At 43.7% G+C, this 22,372-nt stretch overlaps 1 protein-coding gene across 1 annotated transcript in view; it reads left to right on the forward strand.

Annotated features, from left to right (window-relative positions):
* The window catches only part of CACNA1A (calcium voltage-gated channel subunit alpha1 A), a 261,713-nt gene that overhangs the window by 45,453 nt on the left and 193,888 nt on the right, over positions 1–22,372 (forward strand). The window contains exon 3 of the mRNA XM_077924402.1: positions 14,002–14,295. Within this exon, the coding sequence (XP_077780528.1) occupies positions 14,002–14,295 (294 nt within the window). The remainder of the gene's footprint in view (positions 1–14,001; positions 14,296–22,372) is intronic.

Consider the following 22,372-nt stretch of genomic DNA (forward strand, 5'->3'; position numbering starts at 1 on the left):
CAGAAGATGGAATGTGGTCCATACCTGTTGCTTACATATCATGTAATTTCACAAAGCCAGAGTGATTAAATTTCCTAAGTCTAATGCTGCAGTTTCTATCTCTTCTTTAAGGGGGGGGGGAGTCTATGTCTTATCCTTACAGTCAGCTTAATCTGACTATATGATACTTCTGAACTGCCTATAACCTACAATCTTTTTTTTTAAAAAAAAAACTGTCTAGGAAGGTCAATCTGAAATCCTCAGATGTTCAAAGTATTTTAAAATTGAATTAAATTATTTTAAAAAGCTCTTTCAATACCTTCTGTTGGAATGACTATATTGAGGGCTCCTAAAGAAACAGGTATCTTCTCTACATTGGAAAGTGCCCCATCCATACGTGTTATTAGAAGGAACCCAGGAGCCTCAATATGTAGCCCATATCTGCATTGCTGGCTCTGTCATGGGAGGAGGGAATGGGTGCGTCTTAGTATGTTCCCATGTGGCCCCTCTCCATAATGCTTTTATTGTACAGAAACCATGCCTGATCAGCATCCTATCCTGTCTGCTGTGTAGGTGGATAGGAGCTAGGTGCAGACCATTCAACATGCATGCAAGTCAGGGCTATTGAGGGTAAATCTGTCACAGGGTCATTTCACAGGGTCATTATAAGAGCCAATTGTGTTGGCTCCCGCTAACCTAGGCCAGAAGGACCATGGCTTTGTTCCAGTGCAGAGCAGGGGGGAATCTGCCTATTCTGCTTGCTCAAAGTCCAACTGTACTCCCAGGGTGCTGCAGAAATAATATGTCCCATCATGCCTCCCCTGTTGGGTGCTGTGGCCAGCATAAAACAGCTTCCCCAATAAATAAATAATGGACTATGGCATGCATTTATATTTTGCTTTCCTTTGTAGCTTTGTTATCTTCCCTGGCCCACTGCAAGGAAAGGGCCAAGGGCAATGATCTCAGAAATCACCGAGAGTGCTGCTTATTCCCTCACTTCTGGAGTCTTTCAGCTAGGTACTTTAGACCGGTTCTTAAGACGCTGGTGCCTTAAGGACTATATTTAGGCAGCCTCAGATCTGCTGGCATGGGACAAAAGCATTACCCTCAAACAAAGGAACCTGGTGACGTCAAGGCTGGTGGGAATGAAAAGGGAGAATAGAAAATAGGTTAGGGACTCAAACAAGACAGCCCATTATGCCTTGTGTGCAGAGCGCTGGCTCTCTCAGCTGCAGCAGTCCTAGATATTTAGGATTTTTATAGGGTATTTAAATGACTAGACAGCAGCCTCCATCCTTTCAGTACAAGCTTGGGCCTTGTTTTATCCTCAGACCCACATGCACACAGGAACTGTCAGAACAGGGAACACCAAGGAACCCATCCAGTCCAGTGTCCTGCTTTTGACAATGTCCAGAAATAAATAAAGACAGATTAAGAGTATAAGACAGAGGTGTGTGTGTGTGTGTGTGTGGATGGCTGTGGAGTGCTCCACCCTTTTCATAGACTCACAGCTTGCTGCAGGCCAGGCATTTAGAATCCGCAGACTGTTGTGATATATATACCTTGAAAAGTGATTTCATCAAATCATGGAATTGTAGAGTTGGAAGGGACCACGAGGATCATCTAGCCCAACCCCTTGCAATGCAGGAATCTTTCACCCAATGAGGGACTTGTGATGCTTTACCCTCATTTTTAAAGGCGTGTGCTTTCCAAAGCCTAAATCCCAGAGCCCCAGGCTTTGGTCAGAAGGAGCATGAGGCTGCCACCCTGCTGAAGTTAAGCAAGGCTAGGAGTTGGTCAGTGCTTGGATGCATGCTGCTTTGGGATCCACAATTGGGGGGGGGGGGACACAATATAAGTGTAAATAAATCCAAACCATTGCAATTATATAAACTTAGCTTCTTTTTCTCTAATTCCCCAAGTTACTTAAGAACTATTTCTTCTTCTTCTTAAGGGCTCAATAGTTGTTGAGTTACAGGAATATAGGAATATTATGTACTGCAGGAGTGTTATTAAATGATGCCCGGGGGGTGGGGCTGGGTTTTATGCACTAGACCCTGGATCTCCTGCTGCTCTCCCCTACCTGCCATCTTAATTTGCAACCAGCTACCTGCCATCTTAATTTGCAAAAGGCCCAATCCCCATAGTAAGCTCTCATAGAAGGAGCCAGAGTTTGTTTTTCTCCTTGTCTGAAAGTCAGCCCATATTTGCATCTATACATATAAATCAGCATTAGGAAATGTTATGCAAATTTGTGTCATGGGCCTGTGTCACGAGTCCTTTAAATATCTAGCAATGCCCCTGATATTATCTTCTGTGTTGCTGCCAATCTTTTACCTACAATTGCAAGCTGGTCCTTGCGCTCTTGATTTAAGCAACTGCGGGAGGCTGAGCCACAACTAACCATCCTGCACATTCATGCATGCATACCTCAGAAACTTGAGCACTTTCCAATGAAAAAATAATGCTAGAAATGTGCCTATGGGTGGCATTCAGTGAAGCTTTACTTAGAGTAGACTGACTGAAATTAATGAACATGATTATGCTAGATTCATTAATTTCCGTAGATCTACTCTTACCAGGGGCGGGCTTTGGTAATATGGGGCTCTGAGTGAGGACAAAATTTGGCTCCCCCTCCCAAATATTTCTTACTTTGACGTCCTCTTCCCTCTCACCTTCCTTTCTGCACTTCCTCAGCTCTGCACCCTGTGCAGGGGAACTGCCCACAACACCCTAAATCTGACATTAATGCTAACTAAAACTTAGTTGGATACCACCGGATGTGTCTTCCTTTACAGACTGTCTGGGAACTCCATCTTCCCTGTTACTGATTGCCCCAGCTAACAGCTTGTGTCTGAGCACTATTTAGCAATGCAGGTGATTCCCTGAAATACCATACACATCCATACGTGTCTCAAAGAGTACCACTCCTGATTTCTCCCTTCTTTGAACTTTCTTCGGTGTTAAGATCCTCAAAGAAAAAAAAAACTCCTCTGCAGCATCTGCCCATGAGGTGGGCCTACAAGGCCAGAGTAAACATTCATTTGTTTCCGCATCCAGCCTCCCATCGTGGCCAGTCAATAGGAAGCCCAGTAGCAGGGCATGAAATAGCTTTTCTGAGAGAGGTCCATCAGAGCACCACATTCTTTAAAGACAAGTTAAAACCCTTCTGTTCAAGAGGGTCATTAGATGTGTCTGCGGGAAGATGCCGTTATCTATCTATCATCTATATCTATCATCTATATCTATCATCTATATCTATCTGTCTATCATCTATCTATCTATCTATCTATCTATCTATCTATCTATCTATCTATCATCTATCATCTATCTATCTATCTATCTATCTATCTATCTATCTATCTATCTATCATCTATCTATCATCTATCTATCATCTATCTATCTATCATCTATCTATCTATCTATATCTATCTATCATCTATCTATCTATCTATCTATCTATCTATCTATCTATCTATCTATCTATATCATCTATCATCTATCTATCTATCTATCTATCTATCTATCTATCTATCATCTATCTATCTATCTATCTATCTATCATCTATCTATCATCTATCTATCATCTATCTATCTATCATCTATCTATCTATCATCTATCTATCTATCTATCATCTATCTATCTATCTATCATCTATCTATCATACAGTTTGTATGTATTTTATATGCATGTTAGCTAATACTCTTAGCATCCTAATTGCTGCTATGTTTTTCCTACTGGATAAAGCAAAGCCAGATAGAAGTTATACAGTTGGTCAGGGATGGAGAACCTCCAAGCTGCTCAGTGGGGGTCATACGTGGCATCAGGTGTGAGGCAGGTAAAGATACAGCTGCAAAGGAAAATCAGGAGCCTTTAAGTGTGCTCCCAATTGTTCCTTGGCAAGCAAGGCTTGCTGTCAGTGCTGATCAGCAAGCTCTGCTGGAAACTGCTGCACTATAGAATTCCCAGTTGACAGCAGATCCCTGCCCAGTCAGATCACCTGTGCTTACAGCTGGACAAGATGGGCTTTTGGTGGGTTTCAGCAAGGCTCTTTTTATATTCTCAGAAAATGGCTAAGGGTACCATCACTGTTGCATACCTAGTTGAGCATACCTAGTGATCAAAAAAGGAAGGTAGGATGGCACATTAAATTGTGGAACACCTCTATCCCTCATGACTTTTGAACACATTTCCCCCCCCCCCAAATAATTAAAAAAAAGCTTTGATTAAAAGTTGATAGGTGCACTGCTACACAAGCCCCGTCTGTTCCAAGGGGCATTAATTGGCTATTTGTGCTCCAAGGACTCAAGTTACTTCCAAATGATTTTTTTTTTTAATCCCAAATTAATTTTGTCTTTAGTACTACATGTTGCTACTGATCCAGTGCCACTGGTGCAGTCTCCCCATCACTAGGGGATACTAGAGAAGTTGGCCACCACCATTCTAGTCATATACCATATTTTTTGCTCTATAGGACACACATTTTCCCCTCCAAAAATTAAGGGGAAATGTGTGTGTGAGTCCTATGGAGCGAATGCAGGCTCCTTGGCTTCAGCGATAGCAACGCAAAGCCTCTGAAGCGCAGAGAGAGCGCTCCCTCCGTGCTCCGGAGGCTTCACGTTGCTTTCGCTGAAGCCTGGAGAGCGAGAGGGGTTGGTGCGCACCGACCCCTCTCGCTCTCCAGGCTTCAGGGATAGCCACCTGAAGCCTCCGGAGCGCAGCAGGAGGTCCCGCTGCACTCCGCAGGCTTTGGGTTCCTTTTGCTGAAGCCGGGAGAGCAAGACTCTCCTGGGGTCAGCAGAGAGGGAGAGCTGCGCAGCGCCCCTTCAGCCAAGCGGGAGGAGAAATGGAAGGGGCTCCATTTCTCCTGCCGCTTTGCTGAAGGGGCACTGAGCAGAGAGGGGGAGAATTATTTTTTCTTGTTCTCCCCCTCTAAAACAAGGTGTGTCCTATGGTTGGGTGCGTCCTATAGAAAAATACGGTAATTACTGTGCTGGGCAAGCTGCACACAACAAACCAACACACAAAAGGAAGCTTTAGCAGCATTTGGGAAAAAGAAAAGAAAAGCAGCCTTGAGAGGGTTCGTGTGCATCCAGAAAATTACAGGAATGAAATGTAGCAAGTGCGGGGGATGTGGAACAGAAAGATGCCTGGTCGTGAAAATGTTAACTATGTGCACACACCATTTGCTTCTATACTTACATACCCCTCCAATGTGGCTTTTCATTAAAAATGTGTGTGTGTGCATACACATACACCATTGGGACTTTCTGACATGTTGGCACACAGTGTGCTGTTACATTACATGCCAACTTGTGGGCCTGCCTTTGAAGACCATTTGGAAGCTCCAGCTGGTGCAGAAAGTTGCTGCTTAGTTCTTGATAGAGCCCGGGAACAGAGAGTATATTAAATCAGCATTTGCTGATCAGCACTGACTTCTGATTAGCTTTATGCTGTGAACCGCCTTGAGATCTACAGATGAAGGGCAGTATATAATCCTCCTCCTCCTCCTCCTCCTCCTGATTCAAGATGCAGGTGATCACCTATAAAGTCTAAATAGTCTGGGTGCAATGTCCTTAGAGTTTAACCTCCCATACAAAGCTACCTGCACATGAAGATCTACAAATGATGCTTTTATTGTATACTGTAATAATAATAATAATAATAATAATAATAATAATAATAATAATAATAATAACAACAATAATAATTTTATAATTTTTATAATAATACCCAGTCCATCTGGTTGGGTTTTCCCAGTCACTCTGGGTGGTTTCCTTCTATTTGAAATGAAATATCCTCTCAGATCCAGAGCAGGACCTTTTCACTGGTGATGCTACAGCTAAGGAGTGGCCTCCTCAGGAATGCTCACTGGGCCATATTTTGATTCACTTTCTCATAGCCATTAAAAACTTGTTTATTTAATTAAGCATTTAATTAGCTGTGTTACCTTCTGATTTTATGGCCTCTGATTTTATGGCTCCTTCACTATTGCAAAATAAAGCTATCAAAATTAGTACAATAACATCAAAATATTTGAGCTGCCCATGGTGGTTTTTGCAGCCATTAAGAAATACAAACAGGGCTGGCTTTACATTACATAGGAGGGTATAACCATCAAGGTTTTTAAAAACCAGAACATGAGACTCTTAATCTTAGGGTTGTGGGTTTGAGCCCCACGTTGGGCAAAAATATTCCTGCATTGCAGCGGGGTGACTAGATGATCCTTGGTGTCCCTTCTCACTCTTATTTTATGAATCTATTATTCTACCTGGAATGCAGAAGAGGAAGCAGTTCAGATGAGTGGGTGGCAGTCATGCTTGTCTCTCTGAACTTTTTAAAAACTAGTGCTGTATATGTGTGCTCCTGCATTGCACCAGGAGAGTGCAGATGTTTCATTTAAAATTTATATTTATTCCCATTTATTATTTTGTGAAATATCATTGTTGTTTTTAAAGTCACTCCTCTGTTGCTCAGTATTTTATTTTATTTATTTTATTTTAGGGAAGTGCATATGAGACACTTAAGTGGCTAAGGGTAGGGGCAGGGTGATTTTTCTTTGTGGAATTCTGAGATTCTATCACAGTGTGGGGAAAGGAAATAGCCTGTTTTCACCATCAGTTATGTTTGCTACCCAAATCAAGAGAACAAAACCAGTCATTAGTCTGGATAATGTTTGTATCCTTCTTCCTCCTCCTCCTCCTCCTCGAATAAAAATCCCCAGGTTGGAAGGAGCTGAAGAGTACTCCTTGTTCGGGATAAAGAATGAGAGTGGGAGGAAAAGCAGCCGTGGCTTGGGTGAAGCGAAGGGAGAAATGTATGATGGGAGGGAGCCTTCCAGTCAGCCTAATTTGATGGAGATAAAAGGAGGGCCTGGCTCAGCAGGCCACTCCATCCCCCAAGAGAGGGAAGAGCCATAGCTCAGATGCCTTTCTGCATCTGGGATACGCCAGGACTCAGTTCCAGCACCTCTTAGGTGGGTGCCATTGCCATGATAAGAGAACAAGGAAGGCATTCTAGAAAAACAGCACTTATTGTAGTGTGTATGCTGTGCATGTAGAATGTCAAATCCTTAGCACTGGCCTTCATATGGTAGGATGTGACATGTTGGTTTGCCAAAATGATGGCTTTTCCGCTTTGTTTCAAGGAAGGAGCAGAAGGTGCAAAGGGGTGGGGGGATGATATACATTGGCAGACCATTCAATAGAGCTTACACACTCACAAACTGTATGTATAGGCTCTGTACACACAACTGCAGGTCTTGCCTAGTCGCATATGTGTTTGAAGCATGCATTTTGTTCCTCCTCGGAACAGTGCTCGTTCCTGCTTCCCTATCTCTCAAATTGCTACCCTTTCTTCACCCACCCTTTATGTTGTGACATTTTTTAGTCCAGTGTTTCAGACCTGATGTGTGGCCAAAAAAAGAAACTACTATAAAATACAGTTGCAGCACCAGCTTGTCCAGAGTGAGCAGGCAAAGTGGTTTGAGGCTTGTGGGGCGGGCGCTCCTTTGCCTTTTATCATCATCATCATCATCATCAACATCATCATCATTATCATCATCATTCTGTTTAGTGGTCCTGCCCAGTTTTTGTTTTTCCTGTTGATCCATGCAGAGGGGAGGGGAAATGAATATTTACACCTGGATTTTTCCAGCTGGGCCTTTCACAAATCACAGACTTGATCTGAAGCAATTAGGTGACATACAATACTTTTCTCCTTGCTGTTAAAAGCTGTAGATCAAGCAGCATAGCAGCATAGGCTGGTTAAGGAAGTTGGCAATCTTCCACACAGTAGGCAGAACTGAGCTATCAGCAGTTTGCAGTAGCGAAAGGGAAGGGCTGACCAAGTGAACCCTTGTGAGAGAATGGGAATGCTAAAAGTACACAAGAGCACTGTTATTTTTTTATCCTTTGGTGTATATGCCACTGAGGTTCAATTCTGGCTAGCAGTGTTCAATGCAACATTTTTATTTTATTTTATTAAGATGACCTGAAATATTCCTTGGTGCCACTTAGCTTTGAAAGCTTTCAATCCCACCTCCAGTTGCAACCCTTGACAAGCAAAGGGCTAGCTAGATGGGGTGTGGGGGAGGTGAGGGAGGGAGAGAGAGAGAAAGTATGAAGTGTATATTACTGGATTGTGCATCTGAGGCTATTGCCGCTAACAGCATGGCTGAGGCTGAAGCAGGGTCTCTGCCCTCCAGCGCAGACACCAAGACAGAAATACCATTGTGACAGGCAGCTCTATCCACCCCTTTGCAGAATGCTGTTATTTTACAGTGATCTGTAAGAAACAGAGCAAAATAATGGCATCACTGAGTCTATCACACACACCACATCATCTTCCTACTCTGCTGCCTTTATCTTATCTTTCAAGAAGGAGCTAGGGTACACAGTAGGGTTCCCCCTATACAGTGGTACCTTGGGTTACATACGCTTCAGGTTACATACGCTTCAGGTTACAGACTCCGCTAACCCAGAAATAGTGCTTCAGGTTAAGAACTTTGCTTCAGGATGAGAACAGAAATCGTGCTCCGGCGGCATGACAGCAGCGGGAGGCCCCATTAGCTAAAGTGGTGCTTCAGGTTAAGAACAGTTTCAGGTTAAGAACGGACCTCCGGAACGAATTAAGTACTTAACCCGAGGTACCACTGTAGTCACTATAGCAGGACTGCTGTAGGATACTGCCCTCAAATATTCCAATAAAAGCTGCCATTGTGCACAGTTTCTTTATTTTTGTCCTCCATTATTAGAAGCAAAACACAGCAGTGTAGTCCCAGGTAATTAAGGGGAATTTACTCATGGTAAACCATGCTTAGGATTGTAGCCAAAATTGAACTGTTTGTCTCTAGGGTAATACTATAACATGCACTATATGGGGCTGCCACAGAAGGCTGTTCCTCAGCTGTATAGGGTTCAGAATGTGGCAGCCAGAGTGATCTCTGGAGGTAATTGCAGGGTATGTATAACATATGTTCAGTCTTCAATGGTTACCTCTGGTGTTTATCTTTAGAGACCTATACCGTTTGGAGCCAGATTTTTGCCCCATAGGTCTCTTCTCCCATACAGAACTCCCAGTTTTTAAAGCACTTGTTCAGGAAATTTGCTAACAGCTCCATCATCTATTCAGCTGGTGGCTGGGGTGGGCCATCTTGTTTTGCCACCCACTCACCCCACTGGGGTACGTGTTGCTTCCGTCATGTGGCTACCACTGGAAGCATGCTATGTATGGTGTCTTTTCCACGCTCTTTCCTTAATCATAGTCGGCATCATGCTTTGCTACCACTATGGAAATGTGCCATATGACGAAGAGAAATTACATAGTGAGAGATGTGTTGATGTTACAGCGGTGGAGAAGACAGACGCCAAACAGAGTCTGTTTTGAAAGGGAGCAGTATGATAAAGGCAATGTGACAGAATTATCCACCGCATGGATGCCACTAAAAAATGCAGTTTTATCGATACCTGTTCAGAAGTTCCATTGTTTCCAGTGGATAAAGCATGGCTAGGACCATCAGGCCTAGGGGCCAAATGCAGCCCTCCAGGCCTCTTCCTCTTGGGACTCTCTCCAGGCCACACACTCTCCCCTGCCACAATCCTCGCTGGCCCTGCCTCACATCCTCCTTGGGTGTTTTTGCCTGGCTGGAATGTGCCCTTGAACTCACTTGATGCCTCTTGCTTTCCTGGATGGAGAGCAGATAGATGTTTGTGTGTGTAAGTTTTACATAAATTGCTCCGCCTACTTTTGCCTCTGGCCCCGCCCCACCACTGGCATATGGCCCCGAGAAGGTTTCCCAGAAGGGAATGTGGCCATTGAATTGAAGGTTCCCTACCTCTGGGAAAGAGGATTGCTGGCTAAATTGCTCCCCCTGAAATCTGAGTGTCACGCTGCTTGGATTAAAATGGCTTATTGGCTGGGGACTTTTCCCACACAATCACACACCTACAAAATAAATGTTTGCAGCAGCGTAGAAGAGATCCCCAGCAATCAAAGAAAGATGCTGCTCACGAATACTGGATTGTCACATGGAGGCAGTTTCTGCAAGATTAATTCAATGTTGCATCCTTTATTGGGCATACATTTCATGTGAAGTAGCCGTAAGTCTTGTAATTCTCAAACCAGTGGAATGAATCCAGATTTATACCAAGGTAGATAAACCCAGAACCTAGAACTACAGTGAAAAGGTTTATTTATGCTATAAAAACTTAATGTAATGGTCCTACTGGATCAGGTAGAAGACCCATCTAGTCCAGCATCCTGTTTTCACAGTGGCCAATACAATCCTTGTGAGAAATCTGCAAGCAGGACATGAGTGCAGTAGCATTCTCCCCACTTGTGATTCCCAGGACTTGGCATTCAGAAACATGCTGCCTCTGAAGGTGGACATAGCCATAGACAGGACATATATATATGTCCTAACAGCCATAGATAGCCTTATCCTTGCCTAATCCTCTTTTAAAATCATCCAAGTTATGTCTCGTGGGAGCTTATTCTAAAGGTTAACTATGCACTGTGTGAAGAAGTAATTTATTTTGTCTATCATTCATCTTCTAATATGTTCAATGCTATTAGAGAGGGAGAAAAACTACCTAATTTCTCTACAACATGTGTAATTTTATAAATTTCAATCACATACCCTGCAGTGTTTCTCCAGTGAAAATAGGGACGTCATATTCCATCCCATCCAACATTTTCCAACAAAAATAGGGGCATCCTGTTCCACTTTCTTGCTTTTCTAAACTAAAACTCCCCAAATGTTTTAACCTTTCCTCAAATGATGGTTGCTCCACCCCTTTAAATATTTTGGTTGCCCTTCTCTGAAACTTTTCCAACTGTACAATATTCCTTTTTTGGTGAAGCAACTGGAACCACACACAGTATTTCAAGTATGGTTGCAGCATAGATTTTAAAAATGACATTATAATATTGGCATTAAAAAAAATTCTCAAACCCTTTCCTAATGATCCCTGACATGGAATTTGCCACACACTGGGTCAACATTTCCATTGAGCCTATCCACTATAACCCCAAGGTCAGTCACCAGCAGCTCAGACTGTATTAGCATAATCATTAAATTACATATTTTTTGTCCAATGTATATCACTTTATACTGGCTTACATTTAGTTGCATTTGCCATTTTACTGCCTAGTCACCAAGATTGGAGAGATCCTTTTGGAGCCCTTCACAATCCCTTTTGCTTTAACCAATTATTATTTTTTCTTTAAGAAATGTTCAGGGGTACTCTCATTTTGACTCAAGAAAATCACCCTTTTATAGTTCAAATCAGGGGAAGTAAATACAGTAAATGGACAAAAGTACAAAGATTCACAAAATGTTTAGGGGTATGCGTACTCCTGCATACCCTCAGAAAAAAGCACTGGTTTTAAACCGTTGAGCAATTTTGTATCATCAGCAAAAATTATGAGCACCTTCTGACCCCCAACTCCAGATTGTTTATGAACAAGTTAAAAAGCACAGGTCCACTTTCTACATGCCTTCTTTGGAAGAACTGTCCGTTTATGCCTACTCCTTACTTCCTATTCCTTAACCAATTGCTGATCCATAAGAGCAGTGCTATTTTTCTAGAAAAAGAGGTGCTGGAACTCACCATGAATGCCTTCCTTGTTCTCCTGTAATGGCAATGGTGCCAACCTGAGAGGTGCCAGTTTCGGTGAGTTCCAGCTGAAAAAAAAGCTCTGCCTAAGAGGATTCCTCTTAACACATGACTGCTTGGGCAAGGGACTTTTTCAAAAAGCATTTTGAAAATCTTAAATACACAAGGTTGACTGGATTACCTCTATATGCTTGCTGAAACTCCCATTAGCTGAACTGAGCTCACAGTCCAACCCACTGGAATTCACTCCTATTTGTATATTGGTGTAGCAAAGACAACACTGGAGCTTCTAGAACTATTTTAACAAGTGGGGTGTCAGTTTGGCTGACTTGCTCAGATATCTCAGCTTTATGTCCACGACACATGCACTTTACAGTTCTGTGTCACACACATGCAACCATCTGCACATTTCGACTTTGCAGATGGCACACTGACTTTTTACACTTGCATGCCTTACTAACACTCACTCCAGCAGTATCACATTTCTTACATTGCACGGCGGTTCTGAGATTGCCCCCACTTCCACCCCAGGACTTGGTAGTTGCCAACTGCTTTCACTATAAAATGTGTAAAGTAAGGGAAGCCCATTCTGACCTGATTTTTATACCAAATGAGGGCATGAAGGCGGGGTAGAGATATTCATGTTCCTGCTTTCCAGTAGAAAGATCTAAGTCTACATCAGAGAATTGACATCAGTCTAATCTGCCAGGGTGTGGGCTGCTGAGAGATGCCATTTGTATGCAGGTTTTTCCTACCCCATCAAGCTCTGTGTGTGTGTGTGTGTGTCCTTCTCTCCCTGTAGAAACCCAACTGGGTTTGGTTGGGCTGTAGCCCCTGCTATTGGTTCTAGGCCATCATGTGCCAAGCCTGACCGAGGCTTTGGGATGCTCTGTGCTTGCATTAAATCGATCCACTGCTGCACATTAGAGCTCAACCTGCCAGTGAATCAGACCTTTTCTTTCTTTTTTTTCCATTTTCTCTCCCTGCCTGCCTGCCTGCCTGCCTCCCTCCCTCCCTCCCTCCCTAACACCAGTCTTATTTTAGCTTACCCAAGAGGAGGAGGAGGCGGTGGAGGAGAGGAGGAGGAATACAGGGCAGGAAAAAATACTAGACATTGCAGCAACCAGGGAACCCTTATGAGTAGATGGTGGATGGCAACTACTTCTCTTGTCTCTCTCATTTTTGGATTTTACAGGATGTCATTGCTGCATTCAACTCCAAGCTGAGGCAAAACCGACACACACACTCTCTTTTTCTGTGTCTCTCACACGCACACACACTCATACACGCAATCACACGGGAAAAAGGCAGGAAGAGAGACCGCTGGATAGCAAGAAGGGGGGGAGCTCAGCCTTCATCAGCTTCAGAAGCTTAAAGAGAGCCCAAACCGTTTCGCCTTCAGATCTTGGACAGTGCTGAAGATAACAGGATGAAGCTCCTGTGAAAAGAAACCTTTGGAGGGGGGGGTTTTCTTTTGATTTTAGGGTGTCTTTGGGGTTTTTTTTTTTGCGTGTGGGGGGTATTTTTCTGCTTTTTAAAAAAGAAATATCTTTTTTTTCCCCATCACCAATGCAGTACTTTATTTCTCTATCAGTGAGATGGGAGGGCATGTACTGATTTCATAAATCTTACAGAAATATATATATATATATATGCTTTTTTCTCTTTGCAAGTGCAAACATTTGCCAAGCTGTCCGGCACAGAGGAAGCCTGCATTTCTCCCATCAAATTGCATTGCAAATACCTAGACAGTGAGCCTAATTTTGATGGCATCTTTTTTATTTTTATTTTTATTTCAATTTCCTTTCCCTCTGGGCTTGAGAAGAGAGGCAGGAGCAAGGAACTGGTGCATTTGATTTCTTTAATTGCATTTTTTCCCTCCCTCAGTGGGGAGGAGGTGCTGCTGTCGCTACATTTAATTGTCATTTCCCCCTCCTCTCCCTCCCAGTGGCAATGCATTTTTTATTCTTTAAATTGAAATATTTTTAACTGATGGTGCATTGATTCTTTTTCTTTTTCATTGTAATTAATTTTAGGGGCATTTTGGTGCATTGGTCTTTTTGCTCCCCCCCCCCCCACCAATTGCAACCCACAATTTTGGGGTGATTTTCCCCCCCTTTCTTTTTCTGGGGTGTGGCTCCCACCCCGACAATTGCAACCTTTTGGGCAGAGGGTGGGGAATTTGTACATCGCTTCCCCCACCCCCCCTGCAACGGGAGGCAAGAGTGACAATGTCCAGGATCTCTGCTGCTTTTCCCGACCGCTCTCCAGCTTGAGTGCCCCTCCCTCTGCTGCAAGCTTCCCTAGCAGCATCCTACAGCAGCCGATGGGATGTGATGAGCTTCTTCTTTTCTCCGGCAGCATCCTCAGCGGCGTAACCCCCAGCCCTTTGCTCTTTACAGGATGGCTCGGTTTGGAGACGAGGTGCCAGCCCGCTATGGGGCAGGAGGTGCAGGGGGAGCTGGCTCCGGAACGGCAGGCGGCGGAGGTGGCCGGGGTGCTGGGGGCGTCCGGCAAGGTGGTCCCCCGGGGGCCCAGAGGATATACAAACAGTCAATGGCCCAGCGAGCCCGCACCATGGCACTCTACAACCCCATCCCCGTCCGGCAGAGCTGCCTGACTGTCAACCGCTCCCTCTTCCTCTTCAGCGAGGACAACGTGGTGAGGAAATACGCCAAAAAGATCACCGAATGGCCATATCCTTTCTGTGGGGGGGCTTTCAGCAACCTAGGCCGCAGTGAACATCTCAGACTTAAGGGGGAAAGAGCAATGGCAAAGCCTGTGTCCCACTTTGGCTCCTGCCTGCATGCCTGGCCCACCCTGTCTCTATGCATGAAGCCCACCTGCACATCCCCCAACCCAGCGACTGCATACCCATCCCATTCATGCACCACATCTGTATCATTCCTGCATGTGCTACCCCACCTAGTCAGCATGTCTCTACCAAGGGACCTTTATCTTCCACCCTGATTTCTCAAAGCACGATTCAGATGCATGTATGCAACCCTCGAGGCTGACAGCTCTGTCACTGAATGCATCCCTGCTCTGATCCATCTAGTTGAAATGCTTAATTGATGTATTGCTCCCCCCCCCCAATGTATCTCTGCTGATTTTAAGTTGTATATTGCCTCGTGGATTTCTCTCTCTCTCTCTCTCTCTCTCTCTCTCTCCCTCTCTCTCTCTCTCTCCCTACATGCAAGCCTCCCTTGTGCAGGGGCCAGTTGCCTCTCACCAAGCCAAGCATCTCCTGCTTTCTTTATTCCTCCCTTCTCTCCCCCATCCCACTTTACCTCTAATACCTGTTATTGAGCTGCTCTTTCAAGCCAGCTGTCTTTCATCCATGCAAAGGCGGGTGGGGGGGAGAGGATGGGGAGGAAGGAGAGGACGAGGAGGGCCGATAGCATCAGTTTTCATTTCCTCTGGCTCAGGGTTTTGGAGACTGCATTTGTTAGTCATGCCTTCATTTCCCCTTCTTCAGGCAGAGGGGCATATGGGGCCAGGCTTTTCATGTGCCTTCTGAAAAGTCAGCAATCAACTTGGTTCCCAGAGGTGTGCTGTGGAGAGTGGGGCTTCAAAGCACTGTGTCTAGCTAGTTGCGCAGAAAATAAAGGCCCTTATTAACGGGGGAATTGTCAGGTAGTGTTGAGACAGGAGGAGCCAACCTCAGCCTAGCCTCTAGAAAAGGCACATGGTGGGCAAAGAGCAACCTAACAGAGGCCCCCTGAGCCAAGTATAGCCCCCATACTAGATATAGAAATCAAGAGAAAGGGATGTGAAACTGAACCATCAATACGTTCGACTGAGCACATTTTTTCCCCTCCTCCACCCTCCCAGTTTTGAGGACCAGCATGAGATTTCAGTGCCCCTCTTCATTGATTCATGGGTCTGCTATCCATTATCTACTATCCAAGTCCTAGATATGTTCAGAGAGCCCAGGGCAGTATTTTGGGAGTGGCATAGGGTGGTGAGGGATATAGGAGGCATGTTGGGTTCATCTGCCTCTGCTGGGCCTTGCAGGGGGAGAGGGGGCTTCTCAGGTCTTCTGGTTTCCTCTGATGGTGGAGAAAAATGCAAGATCCGCAGCCGCTGCCTCCCTCACATCAACTCGGTATGTAAAAGATCTTGCTTTCTGTTATAATAGTTTGTATAGTACTTTGTATCTTGTATGGGTCTTTGGGTTTCATAGACTCTAAACCTATGCCTACTTTGCTTAGAAAAGTTCAGTGTCTGCTACGAGTCAGAATGTGGTTTAGGGACAACATATATTATGCCTGGAGAGGTAATTGTTATTTTGGAATGTGCTAAAAATCCTGACACACTCAAGTGCAAGGGGCTAAAATATGAGGCAGATTGCAGGGAGATGCTGTATTCTAGAGCAGGTGTGCTGTGTGTGTGTGTGTGTGTGTGTGTGTGTGTGGAGAAAGTCTTTTTTAAGTGTAGTTGTGTTGTACACAGCGTGTGTGCATGTGTGCAATTTTGTCATCTGTGTGTGAGAGGGACTATACATTTTGTTTACAGGAAAGTGAAGGCAGAGCAAGACTCTTGAAACCAATGTGTTAATGCAGGTGTAACAAGTCAATCGGGTTACATTGCTGGTTCCTTTCTTATCATACAGTAGATACTTGCAAATGTGATTTTCTTAAAATACATACATTGAAAATGATCGAGCTCACTATTGAAATACGGATTACCAAGCATGAGCACTGCAGATATTTGATGTTAGTAAAAGTGGGTACTGAAGAAAACTGTAGGGTGGATGGGTGGAGACAGATGTGTGATGGATAGATGAAAAGCGAATCAGCCAAACTCCTCTCTGTTTACTGTAATTGTTTATAGATCCTGAGAATCTATTGAAGTATCATGTTGTTTGTGCTTTATTTATTGTTTCATGTGAGTTTGCAATGCTCCTTTTGTTTTTAGGGAGAGGAATGTGATAAAATGTGGGAGTTTGGTGATGGTGAGAGCAGTTTAATCCTATAGATGAAGTGCTGGCTTCCCTCCCCCCCCCCCTTCCTGACAATCCAGATTGTAATCTCAGATCAACCACAATCTTATGGGATTACGTTAGGCAAGTTATCCTAGTAATCCTTTTAGACTTAATTTATATCTGTAAAATAAGAATAAACAAACCGTGGCTCATAGGGGGAGTTTGTTGGAAGGATAAATGAGACAAGGATTGCAGTACCCTTTGCACAATAAAAAAAGTATTATAGACAATGGCCACAATGTCTGAGCCCTGTGGGTACATGAGGGGCCCATTGTCAGTTATGGCAGATAGAGCTGTGTAGCCACACAGAACTTTTCTACCTCACTACCATAGCCTTCAATGTGGGAGCCCTGTTTCAATGCACAGGGCTACCTCATTTTCATTATTAATGGAAATCATAGCTATCACCTGTCTAAAAAAACACCAGTTCATCTCCAACAATTTCTCCTTTTGTTACACTTTCCCCAGTGTCCCATCATATTCTTCTAACATTCCATCACGCTGTAGATCAGGGGCTAACAATGCTTAGGCAAACCTGCCCCTCCAAAGGGTGGTGTCTTCTTCTCCTCCATTGCCAGCCAAGAGAAGTTGCTTTTGCGGCACTTGGATGTGGTATTTGGGGCAATGCAGATTGTTGCCTTGGCTTGCTGTGCTCCCCATCCCTCCATCCCATCTCAAAGTGATCATCCAGCAAAACTAAAGGTGGACAGCCAGGCTCTAGCATGACTAAGAAATGGATGAAAGGGTGAAATCCTATGGATAACGGCTGGATCAATTCTGAATGAATTCTATTAAGTGATTGGGACAAAGCGATTACAATGTAGGGCTAAGGTGAGAAGGAGCCCATTTCTTTCTACAGGTGCTGGAATCATTAGAGTCAGGTTTAACCCTCTGCACTAATGGCTGCTGTTCATTCCTGTAGGGAAAAGTAAAGCGCTTATCCTTTGTGCTTCCAGTGAAGGCAGACTTGCCTATTGGGAGACTGTGTGGCTCCTTGAGGAGTAGAACAAGGTTCCATCTTCCCCTGCTGAAAGCAGATGTAGGGTGAAAGAAGGAAGGAATATTTTTTGTACTCCCCACCCTGCAAAATCAGGACCTGGGTTCAGAATGGAGAAATGTGGAGCATTTTATTAGTTGGTTAATATAATTTATATTCCATTTTTCAAAATAATACATAATACTTAATAGTTGCACAAAAATAAAATGTAATAGTGAAAATGCATTTTAAAATTTCAAATGTAAAGCACATCAGGATCAAAACCTTAAAAAAACCCTCCAACAACCACAGTAGGAATTAATTATAAATTGCCCTCCAGAGTAAGAAGGTTCACAATACCTGTCTAAAAGCAGGAAGTGGAGACTTGCTAGATCTCTCCCGGCTTCTGTCCCTCCCCTCCCCCTTTCTGAATGCTCCTTCTGGATTGGGTGGAAGGGGAAATGTATGTTACCAAGGCCCTGAGCCCCACCTGTGATAATGGCCCCAGTGATGGACAGTGGAGTGTGGATGGAGAAGTATAGGAGGGGGGAGAACCCTCTGCTCTTTTCCACCTTGCAATTGTTGGGATGTTTGCTAATTACTAATAATGGGCATGTGGATTCACACAGGTTTTTATTTTTATTTTTAAGGAATATAAACACTGGTGCAGGAGTAGGGAATACTGATTGGTGCCAAAAGATTGTTATGTTTGTATCCAGGCAAGGTTGTCGTATTTGTATGTAAGAGCTAGCACTGGGTTTAATATATCTGGCATGATGTATTTGAACTCGGGTTCTCTCTGAGAACATTCCTAAATCTAGAAAACACACACTTGAATCTCCAGGTGGGTAGGAAAGCAAGTTTCTTTCTGGCAGAGAATTGAAGGTACTCTCACCATCCAGGAGGCCACACACTGCCCCATGTCTAAGGCTGCGTTAGCCAGGGTGGAGCTCTCATTCCCTCACCAACCACCTATGTCTTTTGTGGAAGTGGAAGTCCTACTCATTGTGCAAAATGGATGATCCAGCCATTTCTCAGAGAGCAAGCTTAAGCAAAAAAAGCCACAGAGGACCAGAGCTATTCTAAGCCTTGAGAAGTTTCTCTTGGACCTTGACTAGAGCTGGCAAATGATGAAGAGTTCTAGCCTGTTCTAACCACAGGGACAACATTGAATATTCTTAAGAAAGAAGCTGTGGAAGGGGAAGTGTGAGTGACTCATGTTTTTTCTCTCCAGTTTCCAAAAAAAGGTGATGTCTATATTTCCCATAGGAAGATACACATTACTTCCGCACCAGGATGGGGGAAGAGCACATCTCTATGTAGGGGATACATGCATGCCACCCTGCTTTGTTCAGAATTTAAGGACAGTGAGGAAGATGAAGAATAAGTCACCCACACTTCCTCTAATATTGTGTATCTAGGGGGTTGGTGTTCAATGTACTAGGACTTGGACTTAAATGGGTTTACTGGAGGCAGGGTCTTTTTCAGCCGGAACTCACCGGAACTCAGTTCTGGCGCCTCTCAGGTGAGCGCCATTGCCATTATAAGAGAACAAGGGAGGCGTTCACGGTGAGTTCCAGCATCTCTTTTTCTAGAAAAATAGCACTGACATGGGGCATGTTCAACCAAAACAAAGCAGGTTTGGGTTTACAATATACTAGGATGCACCCCTGCTCTAGCCTCAGTGAAATGAATGAATCTTCATTCTTGTGCAGGTCTCATTTAATTCACAGGGGCTTGCACAAAATAGCTTCCAGGCAGATTGTGCCCTATGGCTGGGGGAAATTGTGCTAGTCCTTTATGCTGCTGTTAGCACTTAATTTTTCCAAGAATGCATCTTATGTAACAGCGTTAGTTAGAACGAGGATGTGAGTGTACTATTGAGTTGGCATTAAAAACACGGATGCAGTGGTTATATGCTGTGTGTATACTCTACAGACAGATGGACACAAATAAAAACTGGCAGCGAACTGCTTAATTAGTGCAACTGGCCCATTATTGTTTGCATGCTATTGTTATAAAAACAATACCTGTTGTGGCATGAGGTTAGATGGCGTTTGACAATATTGGTGTGCTTTCTGCACTGTGGCCCATGTATCCAATGCAATGGAAGAATTTCCCAAGCCAAATTTCATAAAAACCAATGCCGTTCAGATAATAACCTGTGTGTGATCATAAAGGATAGAAGAACTGATTGTCTTAAAACTGCAGGCAGAGAACTTCAACACTTCCCTTGCAGCTGCAGAAAAGATAGTGCGGAAACAGACCACAGTTTTGTCAGTTTCAGAGCAATGATACTGAAGGTTGTCATGTCTCTGCCTACCTGGTGGTTCTTTGGAAGCTCTCAGCAGTGAGACACGATTTTCTTCTCTGGCATCAGTTAATATCATGTACTTCTTTGGGGGTTAATGGTTGGCTTGTTAATTGTTTCTCTTTATTCTTACGGAACATAGAACTTTACAGCTCCTAGGTATTGGGTGTTCATGCCACTACCTTTGCTTGTTTGATATAAAAGAGGGGTGCTGAACAGTTTGTTGACAGGCACTTTCTTTTGCTTCTGCAGCCCCTCCTGGTCTCTTCTGCTGCAAATGCCTTGGTTAATTTTCAGCACTTAATCCCGCCCCACTGCTGTCAAGTCTGGCTACCTATACGGAGGAGAAATATATGTTTTCCTTCCAATTAAAGCAGCAAGTGGGGGCTCAAGAAAACATAGCCTCCCTTTTAGCGACACTGCTGACGCCTTTGAGAAAGTTGGCCTTTTCTGTGCCTTAGTCCTCCTCCCATCTTGGTACAGTTAGCTGTGACAGCCCTCTGTATCTGCCTTGACTCATTTAGAAATTTCCAGGCATAATCTGTCACTTCCTGTGAGTCTTGTGGGGTCATTATTGGCTGGACCTCTTCATGGTGCTGTAGTCCATATAATTAAACATTTGAATGACCACAGATGAGAATCTGAAAGAGTGTGCATTAGGCAGTTCTAGCCTTTTAAGCTACTGCAGATGAAGAATAGAGTGGGATTGCTGTGGGGTAGCTCAGCCAGCAGACCATTAAGTGTGCCTAGAACCTGCTTCTCTAGCTTGAACCTAGCCTCTCTGGTTTGCACTTAGTTGCTAGAGGATGTTAGTATAGTCCAGGGAAAGGGTTTCCACAAACAACCGTGGCTGTTTGATTCCAACAGCCTTCTGGAACAGAAGATATTGCGGTCGATGGCTGTTATAAAAGGGAGTCTAGATTGGGGTTGAGGTTGTGTGACAATTTCATGCCAGAATCACAGCCAATATGGCAACATGCATAGCTTGCTGTGTGCATTAGCTTTCTGTGAGCATTTAAGCTACAGATCTGCATATCCTACATCTTACAGAAAAGCCAGTAAGAATTTAGGAAGATGGAGATGGTTCCATTGTCCCTGCCTTTTCTCCTGCCACTAGTCTCTCTTTGCCAGCAAAGATACACAGGGGGGTTGAGGGGAGATAGAGAACTGATAGACTGCAATGGATATGCATTTATTGCAACAAGTTGCTTATTTTGCAGGGAGGCTAAGGGGCTGGGGGTTATGGGTAGAGGCCCATGAGAATGCCATTTCCCAGAGCTCAGTCTTTCTCTCAGGGTACGTTCAGAGCTAAATTTCCCTACTGGGAGCTGCTTTGGATGTTGTCAAAGAAAAGCAGCGAGTCAAAAGCGCAGTCACTTTCTCATTTGGCTGGTGGCACTTTAGGAGCTTATGTATTTGACCACAGGGTGAGATGCGAAAGTTCTCCTTTGAATGTTACTAGAAATACAAATGTTACAAGAAGCCAAATGGCAGAAGTATATTCTAATATTTGGCTGACGGCACTTCTGCAGTAATGTCTGAACCCCTCTAAAACAGGCCTACTCAAAATTCTGCAAAAAACCAAATCACCTCACAGTCTTAGAAGAACAGAAATAGTTGAAGCTGAGCTTCCAGCTGTCATTACTGGGGTTGGATCTTCCCAGTAATTAGTTGCAGTGGTTTGTTGTTGGGAAAATGTAGTTCTTTTCTCAGCTAGTTGTACCTGTTGCACTTGAAATGTTTTACTGCAGATATATAGGTGTTGTGGGCATCTATAACAATGCTAGGGATTTATTTGATGACAGTGCATCATTCTCGTCTGATGTTGTATTGAAACAAAGGTGTTTTTTTTAAAAAACACTTTCACATGTCACTTCCATCTTTCAAAGGAATCCTTTTTTTGAGGGTGCATCCTCTGATCATCTTGGTTCTGTGTCCCTTTGAGGATTTCTCTATAAAATGGCAGATTTTGAATTCAGTTGTCTATTTTTGGTCATACAGCATTTCATTGCAGTCACCCAATTTATTGTGTAGTCAGTAGCCATTAAACAGATGAACTAAACAGAGTGTGTGTGTGTGTGTGTGTGTGTGTGTGTAAATTGGATTCCCCCACCTATCCAAGTCTGCATATGTTTATTGGCACTTGAAGACACTGGCTGTCATCTGTCATTTTATCCGTATATTGTGAGATCTTCTTATAGTTTTGAATCTATGTATATATGACCAACAGGCTTCTGGAGGGCACCAGGGTGAGGAATGTTGAACTAGAATATCCTTTCCCTTGTGTTGAAGAGCTGAAGAGCTCCAATTATTTTTGCAGAAACTGTGCTAATGGTTCTTCAAATTACCATATTTTTAGTGAGTCTAATAATTCTCTTGATTCCCACATTATTTAATATTATGCTTATTGGATGTCAATGTTCAAGATTATTTTTGCTGCCCAAAAGAAAAGTATTTATGTTAGTTCTTTTCAAGCCAGTTTTCTTTTCAGGAGCCAGT

The sequence above is a fragment of the Podarcis muralis genome, chromosome 2, assembly GCF_964188315.1.
Source record: "Podarcis muralis chromosome 2, rPodMur119.hap1.1, whole genome shotgun sequence".
NCBI lineage: Eukaryota > Metazoa > Chordata > Lepidosauria > Squamata > Lacertidae > Podarcis > Podarcis muralis.